This window comes from Kogia breviceps, chromosome 1, assembly GCF_026419965.1.
Source record: "Kogia breviceps isolate mKogBre1 chromosome 1, mKogBre1 haplotype 1, whole genome shotgun sequence".
In the NCBI taxonomy this organism is placed as follows: domain Eukaryota; kingdom Metazoa; phylum Chordata; class Mammalia; order Artiodactyla; family Physeteridae; genus Kogia; species Kogia breviceps.
Genome location: NC_081310.1, coordinates 79,867,702 through 79,880,780, shown reverse-complemented (window position 1 = coordinate 79,880,780; position 13,079 = coordinate 79,867,702). Strand labels below are relative to the sequence as shown.

The 13,079-nt window shown below is 38.7% G+C and overlaps 1 protein-coding gene across 2 annotated transcripts in view; it reads left to right on the top strand.

The window, feature by feature from the left end:
- The window catches only part of NOTCH2 (notch receptor 2), a 182,463-nt gene that overhangs the window by 135,886 nt on the left and 33,498 nt on the right, over positions 1-13,079 (top strand). For both annotated transcript variants that reach the window (XM_059071567.2, XM_059071559.2), the window contains exons 13-15: positions 1,800-1,992; positions 3,320-3,465; positions 5,035-5,148. In XM_059071567.2, the coding sequence (XP_058927550.1) occupies positions 1,800-1,992; positions 3,320-3,465; positions 5,035-5,148 (453 nt within the window). The remainder of the gene's footprint in view (positions 1-1,799; positions 1,993-3,319; positions 3,466-5,034; positions 5,149-13,079) is intronic.

Genomic DNA, 13,079 nt, shown 5'->3' with positions numbered 1-13,079 from the left:
AATGCAGGGTTGCTCTCTTAAATGAAAATGCCTGTTTTTATCTAAATCAGAAAATTGTCTTCTTAGAAATTTATAAATTCCTTCATAGCAGTTGCTTGTTGCCACTCATTTACAGAATTATGGGTTATTTTAAAATTTTATATCATTTTGGAATATATAGTTAAATCTCATTTATTCAAAACTTCACAAAGCAAAACTCTTATGTAACTGGCATACTTTATTCCACTTAAAGAAATAAATGTGAAGGTTATAGCAGACATCTTTTCAAAGTGCAGTCTTGGATATGTTTTTGTTTTGTTTTGTTTTGTTTTGCGGTACGCGGGCCTCTCACTGCTGTGGCCTCTCCCGTTGCGGAGCACAGGCTCCGGACGCGCAGGCTCAGAGGCCGTGGCTCACGGGCCCAGCTGCTCCGCGGCACGTGGGATCTTCCCAGACCGGGGCACGAACCCGTGTCCCCTGCATCGGCAGGGGGATTCTCAACCACTGCGCCACCAGGGAAGCCCTTGGATATGTTTTAGAGGAAGAACATATTCAGTTCAATTTCATATATTCTGAACATTTACATTATTATTTGATGATAAACTACTAATAATTGTCTACATCAGAGTTTCTCAAAATGTAGTATTTGAATCACCTACATTATTTAAAATGTGGTTTGGGGGCTCTAAGGATGTCCTTTTAAAACAAGTACTTTTAGCAACTCTTTTTGCACATTAAAGTTTCAGAACCACTGGTCTAGATTGAGAGACCCGGGATGGTTTTCTCAATGATCAGAGAACAATAAAATTAGGCTTAGAATACTCTTCTTCCTGAGGCAGAAGATGGATTAATACAACTCTAAAAGTGAAAGTAAAAAGGCTTTTCTTTTTAACCAATTTAATCATTAAATTAATAGTCTACTCACGAAACATTCCTGTTAATTGAGATTCACCATATATGGAAATGTAAGAGATTGACTAACTGAAATAATGAATGCAGTAAACCAGCTGAAAGCAGTGATAAGGAAAGCTTCTTTGAGAGTACTCCAAACAGCAACAAGAGGAGCAGCCAACTTTGGTAACATTTGATGTTCTCTTTTTTTTTTTTTTTTTTTTTGCGGTATGCGGGCCTCTCACTGTCGTGGCCTCTCCCGTTGCGGAGCGCAGGCTCAGCGGCCATGGCTCACGGGCCCAGCCGCTCCACGGCATGTGGGATCTTCCCGGACCGGGGCACGAACCCGCGTCCCCTGCATCGGCAGGCGGACTCTCAACCACTGCGCCACCAGGGAAGCCCTGATGTTCTCTCTTTGAATCCTTGTAAAGTTTCCCCATTTCTAAGATGGAGTGAAGAAATACATGTCAAAACACTACAACACTGTTCCAGCATTTTGTTAACTTTATTATCAAAGCACAGTGCCCTTTGCTCCTTCCTTACATGGCACTAAGTGCTGTTGGCTGTCTTATTCCTTAAGTCTTTTTTTGTGTGTGTGTGGTACGCGGGCCTCTCACTGTTGTGGCCTCTCCCGTTGCGGAGCACAGGCTCCGGACGCACAGGCTCAGCGGCCATGGCTCGGGCCCAGCTGCTCCGCGGCATGTGGGATCTTCTCAGACCAGGGCACGAACCCGTGTCCCCTGCATCGGCAGCCGGACTCTCAACCACTGCGCCACCAGGGAAGCCGCTATTCCTTAAGTCTTGACATGCAAGTGCCCAAGGCATCTTATAGCCTATGAAGATGAAGGTATCAACACAGTAGATCTCATAGTTATGTGTCTATTCCCTAAGCATTTTGTATTTGACAAAAACTGTCTCCCTCTCTACAGGGCAGAGATGTAACATTGACATCGATGAGTGTGCCTCCAATCCCTGTCGTAAGGGTGCAACATGTATCAACGATGTGAACGGTTTCCGCTGTATATGCCCTGAGGGGCCCCATCATCCCAGCTGCTACTCACAGGTGAACGAGTGCCTGAGCAATCCCTGTGTCCATGGAAACTGTACTGGGGGCCTCAGTGGGTGAGTAGCTGTCATGTGTTAATAGTTTCTTATTGACTTGTGTCAAGCCAGTTGAGTTTTAGTATTGGCCAGACCCTGTAGAAGTAAGTCAGGACTTGAGCTGAGACTTCGCTGAAGAGTTCGGTAGTCTGCGTCGTAGTCTTCCAAATCGCCACTTCTTCTCTACCTTCTGTGACTGAGTAGGTGGAAAACAAGGAGGAATGTCTCTTTCCTCATGTGGGTAGTCAGCACATGGGAGGAATCCAGGGCAATTTTATGAGTCTTTGGCAATTGCACTTTTAGTACTTATTGCAAGATTGAGTTCTGAGGGATGTTCTATTTGGTTTTCCCCCCGGCTTAAAAAAAACCCCAACTTTGTTCTATCAGGGTACCAGTGGGTGCCACTGAAGTAGATCTGGTCTCAGCTAACTTTAGACATGGCCCTGATGAAATGTTCACAGTTTGCAAGCCCCTGAGAGTTGTGTAATGTGTTGGTAAGTAATTTTCTAGAATCACAGAGTGTGATGTTAGGTTCCATGAGATAGTCGTGTACTCTTGCTGTGCTTGCCAGAGGACAGGACTCTGGGCATTACCATTTGTCATGCTTACAACAGGTGAAAGAACGAAGAGTGTATTTAGAGGTAAATAGGAAATCAAGTTATTTCCAAGATGAATTAGCTCAGTATTCCTGTTTCAGAGTATAGCAGCCTTCAAAGAATCCCAACCCATCTAAAAGGATCTCCAGACTAGGAGGCTATTATCTCCTGATACCACATTCTAAGTGCTAATGATGTTCAGATTGTGAACAATGTGTATATATTTCAAATACCTTCATTTTTGTTCCTTTTCCTGCTCAGTACCCTCAGTGCTTTCTGGGGGCAGGGATTCAGGTCAGAACAAAGCATGTCTCAGAAGTCAGACATCCCAGGAGCTCTTCAGAGTGGCTTAGTGTCTCTGATAACTACACTACTTCCTGGGTGTCTGTTTTACACCAGAAACAAGTGATCCTAAGGCTTGCGTTACTTTTAGTTTATATAGAATAAAATAAACTGCAGATTTATCTGTGTTAACGTGTCTTTCAGATTGTCCTGATTTGTTGTATGAAAACTCACTATACTTACTTAGTTTCTCTAGCATCTTTGTGGGCCAGGAAGGTGTGTTTACTGAATACTCCAGATGGGCCCACGTGATTCACATGGTGACCCAAGTATAGGTCCATAGAGGATCAGAAATGAGATAAGCTTACCCAAGAGTTCCTTGGTCCTTCATTTTTTCAGAATGGTGTATTTCAACTATGACTCAATTGTACATTCATCCCCCAACAGTAAATAATTCTGTCTTCTTTCAGATACAAGTGCCTCTGTGATGCAGGCTGGGTTGGCATCAACTGTGAAGTGGACAGAAATGAATGTCTTTCTAATCCATGCCAGAATGGAGGAACTTGTGACAATCTGGTGAATGGATACAGGTGCACTTGCAAGAAGGGCTTTAAAGGTGAAAGCAGAAGTGCATATTTTTATCTCCCTTCTCTCTCTGCCTTTCTGTTGGTGCATATGGCTTGACTCACTTCTTCCTTTCCCTTTTTTCCTGCTCATTCATATAGCAAACATAATTTGAGTACTTAATATTTATAGGGCAGTTGGGGAATAAGAACATAAATATATTTATACATGGATTCTATTTTCAGACTAGCAGAGAGGTGAGTTATTGAAACAGTACCATTTAAGGTGAGCAACTAGAACTCCACTATACAACTTTGGACAGGTGTTCTATTATAAGCTCCATTGTAGGCTTGATTCTATGATAATTTGAAAGAGATATTGGTAGTAGAATGAAAATTTTGTTTTACTGTAATTGTAGCAAAAATATCATGGAAGAATCCATGTATTTAAAATCTTTCCAACAAATTCTCTTACACATTAAGATATTCTTAGATGATACATAGTCACCTATGGCCTTCTGGAAAAATGCATACTAGTGGGTATTGTGTAAAATCATGTTCTGAGTTGTCTCTGTTGTATTTCTCCCATCGCTTTTTTCTTAGATACTCAAGAGAGAGAAACCTGTGGGTAAATCATTCACATTTGTACTACGCTATCCATATAGTCACTGATTTCACCACTCAAAAATTGTTCCAGGCTACTGTAATACATCAGTATGTTTCAGTGTCACTTTATTTGAAAATTTTCTGAGACCATATTTTAGTCAGTAATTTTCTGACATTCAGATATATTACATCTGCAAAGAAACTTATAGATTTAAAAACACTTTTATTTATTTGTCTCATTGAGACTTTCTGATCAACAAAATAAAAATCAAAATTTAAAGTCCAAAGTTGTACGGCTATTGAGTAGCAGAGTACAGTTTGAACCCAGACCTCTATACTCCTAGACCATCATTTTCTTTTGTACAGTGCTGTAGTTCCTCAGTTTTAAGGGTCTGTGTCAGGCCCTACTGAAGGTGCAAAGGCGTGTGGCATTTGGTACAGTCCTGTCCCCATGAATGCTTCCTTACTTTTCTCTTTTTCATAGTGGGAGTAGATTTCGTGTCTTGGATCAGGGGAAACAGCTTTGTGACTTCAGGAAGCCCTACCACATACATTGATGGTAGAGACTGTGCATTTGAAAGAGTGGGCATAAACCAGAGGCTTTAAGTATTCAAATATTTTATCCCTTGATAACTTACAGGCTGTTTTTAAGCCCTGACCAGATACTCTGTATAGAAAGAGCTTCTATTTAGATATAGTAGTAGGTCTTTACCCTAATGAACTTCATGGTCCAAAATGGAGAAATTACTTATGTTTGGAGGTGCATTAGACTTTCAAGCTATTAGAATATACTGTTCTTCCATTCATTTTTTGACGGATTAAGCACTTTTTACTGACTGACTATGTCAGGGACTTGACACTGAAATGAATGAACAGGTGTTCCAGTGGCCTGAAGAAGTTAATGCAGTTTCTGAGGTGTTTAACGTTTACCACTGAGAGGATTGCTTAGTAAATGAGATAATGAGGAGGCTAACGAAGTTTCACTGTCTTTGGTTTTTCCCCTTTTCTGTCTACAGGCTATAACTGTCTGGTGAATATTGATGAATGTGCTTCGAATCCATGTCTGAACCAAGGAACCTGCTTTGATGATATAAGTGGTTATACCTGCCACTGTGTGCTGCCATACACAGGTGAGTCCTGCAAGTGCAAGGACCAGAAGGGTTGCTTGGTCTTGCCTTGTCATTCCAAACCTCTGCGTCTCAGAGATGGGGTCTGTGGGGCAGTGATGCTGCTCTGAGGAATCACTCCCTCGTCACCCTTCCTGCCCTCACTGACTGGGTCTTCAGCTCTGAGAAAACACTGTGGCCTCTCTAGATGCAAGTGGTGGGGAAACGCATTTGCTGCCTTTATTTTTTAGGGTTTGAAAATTTTTTTAAATTATATATGGCTGGAATTGACACATAGCTGATGGTTTAGTCATTATTTGAATGGACCCAGAGTCTCTGTGGCCTGTGCTCTTAGTCTGAGTTTTGCTAGCACAGCAACTACCACTTATTGGTCATTTACTATGTGCCAGACACTTTACATACTTTGCATTATTTGATCTAGTGCTCACAATAATTCTACAAAGTATTTAGAAGTTCCTGTCACCATTTTATACATGTGGAAGCTGAGGCAAAGAGAGGTTACTTGCTGAAGGTCACATAGATAAGTGGTAGATCTAGGCTTTGTCCCTAAGTCTCTTTGAATCCAAAGCTTGTCCTCTTGTCATTCTTCTCCTCACATTCATCGCCACTGCATCTTATTCAGAGAGGTACTACCCCTTGGATGGCAATCACACACATACAGAAGACATGGGTGTGGCTTCATTGCATATCAGGTGTTCTTTGTTTCAGGTGGTATCGTAGGAGTGTGCTTGGACGTTTCTTTGTCGTCTCCTGCCTCATTACTGCCATCTTGTGATTGGTTGTATTTGTGTGGCTCGTTTACCTCTTCATCAGCCATTTTCTTCATCTGTGGGGAACAAAACAGAAACATGGACAATGACTTTGCATGTTTCTGCAGTGCATAGCATGCAGGCAGGAGCATGGCTGAGTTGTTACTCCCCTGGAGTCTTAGGCTGTTGATTATAGCTGTTGTTAGTGACTCTAGGCTGTTTGGAGTGGCAGCATGGCCAGAAGCATGCCTCTGTTACCTGGAAGACTTGATACCACATTGTTATCTTTGACACCTGTTTAGAAGAAACATTCATGTCGGGAAAGTGCATTTAGCCAGCCTGACTGATAAAATCAAAGTTATCGGAGATCTCTAACTATCCCCAGACAGACAGTCTAAATAACGCCATTTCACAGTGACAGTGCTGATCACATTTGTTGGTACTGAGCAGATGATCTCACTTACAACCATAAAGACTGAGAATTGATGGCTGTAGGGAGATATAAGCAGGTGTCACTATGCTCAGGCACATCATAGACTTACCTGAATATGACTGAGGTACACAGGTCATCTTGAAAATATTTGTCTTCTTGCTATTCAGATGCTATAAGCATATTTGACTAAATGCTGGCTGTTGGTTTTTCTGTGTATTAGGATCTTATTAAAAGAATTTACTGCTTGTGAATTTTGAGAAATTACATTAGACTGGAAACCTATGCAGATTAAAATTTCAGTGCTGAGTGTCACTAAGTGTTCTAAGTGTCATTGAATTTGGCCAGCGTGAAGGGAACTAGGCAATGTTGCCTTTCCTTGTGAGCCATTATTCTGACCAGACACATTAAAAACTGGTTAGGGATATTGATGAAAAGTTGTGGTAATATTTTTTTCTTTCTGAATACAAAATTTTAGGATAAAAATTTAAATTGAGTTAGTTGTAATTTGACTTTATTTTGTTAAAGTATAATTGATTTACAACATTATATTCGTTTCAGGTGTACACTATAGTGATTCAGTATATTTAAAGATTATACTCCATTTAAAGTTACTGCAAAATAATGGCTATATTCCTTGTGCTGTCCATTATATCTATGTAGCTTATCTATTTTATATGTAGTAGTATGTATCTCTTAATCCCCTACCCCTATCTTGCCCTACTCCCCTTTCCTCTCCCCACTGGTAACCACTAGTTTGTTCTCTATATCTGTGAGTCTGTTTCAATTTTGTTATATTCATTTGTTTGTCTTATTTTTTAGATTCGACATATAAGTGATAACATACCGTATTTGTTTTTTTCTGTCTAACTCATTTCACTAAGCATAATATCCTCTAAGTCCATCCATGTTGTTGCAAATGGTAGAATTTAATTCTTTTTTATGGCTGAGTAATATTCCCCCCCCCTTTTTCTCTCTCTCTCTCTCTCTCTCTCTCTGTCTCTCTGTGTGTGTGTGTGTGTATCACATATCACATCTTCTTTATCCATTTATCTATTGATGGATACCTAGGTTGCTTCCATATCTTGGCTATTATAAATAAGGCTGCTTTGAACATTGAGGTGCACGTATCTTTTTGAATTAGTGTATTTATTTTCTTCAGATATATACCCAGGAGTGCAATTCCTGGATCATATGGTAGTTCTGTTTTTAGTTTTTTGAGGAACCTCCATACGGTTTTCAATAGTGGCTGTACCAATTTACCTTCCCACCAGCAGTGTACAAGGGTTTCCTTTTCTCCACATCTTCACCAACATTTTTTATTTGTAGACTTTTTGATGATAGTCATTCTGACAGGTGTGTGTTGTAACTTGACTTTAAAAACAACTTTATCTCCCCTTAAAAAAAAGTTTATTGGAGTATAGTTGATTTACAATGTTGTGTTAGTTTCAGGTGCACAGCAAAGTAAACCAGTTATACATATATGTATATACACTCTTTTTTAGATTCTTTTCCCATATAGGTCATTACAGAGTATTGAGTAGAGTTCCCTGTGCTATACAGTAGGTCCTTATTAGTTATGTATTTTGTATATATTAGTGTGTATATGTCAATCCCAATCTTCCAATTTATCCCCCCCACTTACAGCCTGGTAACCATAAGTTTGTTTTCTACATCTATGGCTCTATTTCTGTTTTGTAAATAAGTTCATTTGGCCCCTTTTTTTAGATTCCACAAATAAGTGATATCATATGATATTTGTCTTTGTCTGACTTACTTCACTCAGTATGACAATCTCTAGGTCCATCCATGTTGCTGCAAATGGCATTATTTCATTCTTTTTATGGCTGAGTAGTATTCCATTGTATGTATGTACCATATCTTCTTCATCCACTCCTCTGTTGATGGACATTTAGGTTGCTTCCATGTCCTGGCTATTGTAAATAGTGCTGCAGTGAACATTTGGGTGCATGTATCTTTTCGAATTACGGTTTTCTCCAGATATATGCCCAGGAGTGGGATTGCTGGGTCGTATGATAGTTCTATTTTTAGTTTTTTAAGGAACCTACATACTGTTCTCCATAGTGGTTGTATCAATTTACATTCCCACCAACAGTGTAGGAGGGTTCCATTTTCTCCACAACCCCTCTAGCATTTATTGTTTGTAGAGTTTTTGATGATGCCCTTCTGACTGGTGTGTGGTGATATCTCATTGTAGTTTTGACTTGCATTTCTCTAATAATTAGTGATGTTGTGCGTCTTTTCATGTGCTTTTTAACCATCTGTATGTCTTCTTTGGAGAAATGTCTATTTAGATCTTCAGCCCATTTTTTGATTGGATTGTTTTTTGGTTTTCTTTTAATTGAGCTGCATGAGCTATTTGTATATTTTGGAGATTAATCCCTTGTCAGTTGCTTCATTTGCAAATATTCTGTCCCATTCTGTGGGTTGTCTTTTTATCTTGTTTATGGCTTCTTTTGTTGTGCAAAAGCTTTAAAGTTTCATTAGGTCCCATTTGTTTATTTTTGTTTTTATTTTCATTACTCTAGGAGGTTGATTGAAAAAGATCTTGCTGTGATTTATGCCAAAGAGCATTTTGCCCATGTTTTCCTCTAAGAGTTTTATAGTATCCAGCCTTACACTTAGGTCTTTAACCCATTTAGAGTTTATTTTTGTTTATGGTGTAGAGAGTGTTCTGATTTCACTCGTTTACATGTAGCTGTTCAGTTTTCCCAGTACCTCTTATTGCAGAGACTGTCTTTTTCTCCGTTGTATATTCTTGCCTCCTTTGTCATAGATTAGGTGACCATAGGTGCGTGGGTTTGTCTCTGGGCTTTCTATCCTGTTCCATTGATCTATATTTCTGTTTTTGTGCCAGTACCACCATACTGTCTTTCTTTTTCAAGATTTCTTTAGCTTTTTTGGGTCTTTTGTGTTTCCATACAAATTGTAAACTTTTTTGTTCTAATTCTGTGAAAACTGCCATTGGTAATTTGATAGGATTGCATTGAATCTGTAGATTGCTTCAGGTAGTATAGTCATTTTCACAATATTGATTCTTCCAATCCAAGAACATGGCATCATCTCTCCATCTGTTTGTGTCATCTTTGATTTCTTTCATCAGTATCTTATAGTTTTCTGAGTACAGGTCTTTTGCCTCCTTAGGTAGGTTTATTCCTAGGTATTTTATTCTTTTTGATGTGATGGTAAATGAGATTGTTTCCTCGATTTCTCTTTCTGATCTTTCATTGTTAGTGCATAGAAATGCAAGAGATTTCTATGTATTAATTTTGTGTCCTGCAACTTTACCAAATTCATTGTCTGTGTATTAATTTTGTGTCCTGCAACTTTACCAAATTCATTGATGAGCTCTAGTAGTTTTTCAGTAGTGTTTTTAGGGTTTTCTATGTATAGTATCATGTCATCTGCAAACAGTGACAGTTTTATTTCTTCTTTTCCAATTTGGATTCCTTTAATTTCTTTTTCTTCTCTGATTGCCATTTCTAGGACTTCCAAAACCATGTTGAATAATAGTGGCGAGAGTTGACATCCTTGTCTCGTTCCTGATCTTAGAGGAAATGCTTTCAGTTTTTCACCATTGAAAATGATGTTTTCTGTGGGTTTGTCATATATAGCTTTTATTATGTTGAGATGGGTTCCCTCTGGGAGCATTTATCATACATGGGTGTTGAATTTTGTCAAAAGCTTTTAATGTATCTATTGAGATGATCATATGGTTTTTATTCTTCAATTTGTTGATGTGGTGTATCACATTGATTGATTTGCGGATCCTGAAAAATCCTTGCATCCCTGGAATATATCTCACTTGATCATGGTGTATGAGCCTTTTAATGTGTTGTTGAATTTGGTTTGCTAGTATTTTGTTGAGGATTTTTACATCTATGTTCATCAGTGATATTGGCCTGTAATTTTCTTTTTTTGTGTGATATCTTTGCCTGGTTTTGGTATCAGGGGGATGGTGGCCTCCTAGAATGAGCTTGGGAGTGTTCCACCCTCTGCAGTTTTTTGGAAGAGTTTCAGAAGGGCAGGTGTTAACTCTTCTCTAAATGTTTGATAGAATTTGCCCGTGAAGCTATCTGGTCCTGGACTTTCGTTTGTTGGAAGAATTTTAATACCAGTTTCGATTTCAGTACTTGTGATTGGTCTGTTCATATTCTCTATTTCTTCCTGGTTCAGTCTTGGGAGTTTGTACCTTTCTAAGAATTTGTCCATTTCTTCCAGGTTGTCCATATTATTGGCATACAGCTGCTTGTAGTAGTCTCTTATGATCCTTTGTATTTCTATGGTGTTCATTGTAACTTCTTTTTCATTTCAATTTTATTGATTTGAGTCATCTCTTTTTCTTGAGGAGTCTGGCTAAAGGTTTATCAATTTTGTTTATCTTCTCAAAGAACGAGGTTTTAGTTTCATTGATCTTTGCTATTGTTTTCTTTGTCTCTATTTCATTTATTTCTGCTCTGATCTGTATGATTTCTTTCCTTCTACTAACTTTGGGTTTTGTTTGTTCTTCTTTCTCTAGTTGCTTTAGGTGTAAGGTTAGATTGTTTATTTGAGATTTTTCTAGTTTCTTGAGGTAGAATTGTATTGCTATAAAATTCCCTCTTAGAACTGCTTTTGCTGCATCCCGTAGGTTTTAGATGATCGTGTTTTCATGGTCATTTGTCTCTAGGTATTTTTTGATTTTCTTTTTGATTTCTTCAGTGGTCTCTTGGTTATTTAGTAACATATTGTTTAGCCTCCGTGTGTTTGTGTTTTTTACAGGTTTTTTTCCTGTAATTGATTTCTAATCTCATAGTGTTGTGGTCAGAAAAGATGTTTGATGTGATTTCAGTTTTCTTAAATTTATCAAGGCTTGATTTGTGACCCAAGATGTGATCTATCCTGGAGAATGTTCCATGTGCACTTGAGAAGAAAGTGTATTCTGCTGCTTTCGGATGGAATGTGCTATAAGTATCAGTTAAGTCTATCTAAGTCCAATGTGTCATTTAAGGCTTGTGTTTTCTTATTAATTTTCTGTCTGGATGATCTGTCCGTTGGTGTAAGTGAGGTGTTAAAGTCCCCCAGTATTACTGTGTTAACTGTCAATTTCCCCTTTTATGATTGTTAGCATTTGCCTTATATATTGAGGTGCTCCTGTGTTGGGTGCATATATATTTAAAATTGTTGTATCTTTTTCTTGTACTGATCCCTTGATCATTATGTAGTGTCCTTCCTTGTCTCTTGTAATAGTCTTTATTTTAAAGTCTATTTTGTCTGATATGAGTATAGCTACTCCAGCTTTCTTTTGATTTCCATTTGCATGGAATATCTTTCTCCATCCCCTCACTTTCAGTCTGTATGTGTACCTAGGTCTGAAGTGGGTCTCTTGTAGGCAGCATATATATGGGTCTTATTTTTGTATCCATTCGGCCAGTCTATGTCTTTTGGTTGAAACATTTAGTCCATTTATATTTAAGGTTAAGTATTGATACGTATGTGCCTATTGGCATTTTCTTAATTGTTTTGGGTTTGTTTTTGTAGATCCTTTTTTCTTCCTTTCCTCATTTGTTCTTTTCTCTTGTGTTTCCTGCCTAGAGAAGTTCCTTTAGCATTTGTTGTAAAGCTGGCTTGGTGCTGCTGAATTCTCTTAGCTTTTGCTTCTCTGTAAAGCTTTTGATTTCTCCATCACATCTGATTGAGAGCTTTTCTGGGCAGAGTATTCTTGGTTGTAGGTTTTTCCCTTTCATCTCTTAAAATATATCATGCCACTCCCTTCTGGCCTGCAGAGTTTCTGCTGAAAAATCAGCTGATAACCTTATGGGGAATTCCCTTGTATGTTATTTCTTGCCCTTTCCTTGTTTCTTTTAATATTTTTTCTTTGTATTTAATTTTTGTTAGTTTGATTAATGTGTGTCTGGGCATGTTCCTCCTTGGGTTTATCCTGTATGGGACTCTCTGTACTTCCTGAACTTGGGTGACTATTTCCTTTCTCATGTTAAGGAAGTTTTTGACTATAATCTCTTCAAATACTTTCTCAGGCCCTTTCTCTTTTTCTTCTGGGACTCCTATAATTCGAATGTTGGTGCATTTGATGTTATCCCAGAGGTCTCTGAGACTGTCTGCATTTCTTTTCATACTTTTTTCTTTATTCTGTTCCACCACAGAGATTTCTACCATTTTGTCTTCCAGGTCACTTATCTGTTCTTCTGCCTCAGTTATTCTGCCATTGATTCCTTCTAGTGTATTTTTAATTTCAGTTACTGTATTGTTCATCTCTGTTTGCTTGTTTTATAGTTCTTCTAGGTCTTTGTTAAACATTGCCTATATCTTCTCGATCCGTGCCTTCATTCTTTTTCCGAGATCTTGGATCATCTTTACTATTATTACTCTGAATTCTTTTTCAGGTAGATTGCCTATGTCCTCTTCATTTAGTTGTTCTTATAGGTTTTTGTCTTGCTCCTTCGTCTGCAATATATTTCTTTTACTTCTCATTTTGTCACACTTACTGTGTTTGTGTTCTTTCCACAGTCTGCAGGATTGTAGTTCCTCTCGTTTCTTGTGTCTGCCCCCTGGTGGGTGAGGTTGGTCCAGAGGCTTGTACCATTATCCCCTTGATAGGGAGTTTGATTGGTGTTGTGGTGACCAGAGCTGGTCCTGTATATTGAGCAGGGCCTCCTTTTTGCTCTGTGGTTGCTCTGTCCTGTCAGGGGCAGGGCCTGATCCCTAGTTGTTGGAGTAGAGGCCCCCAGATCTGT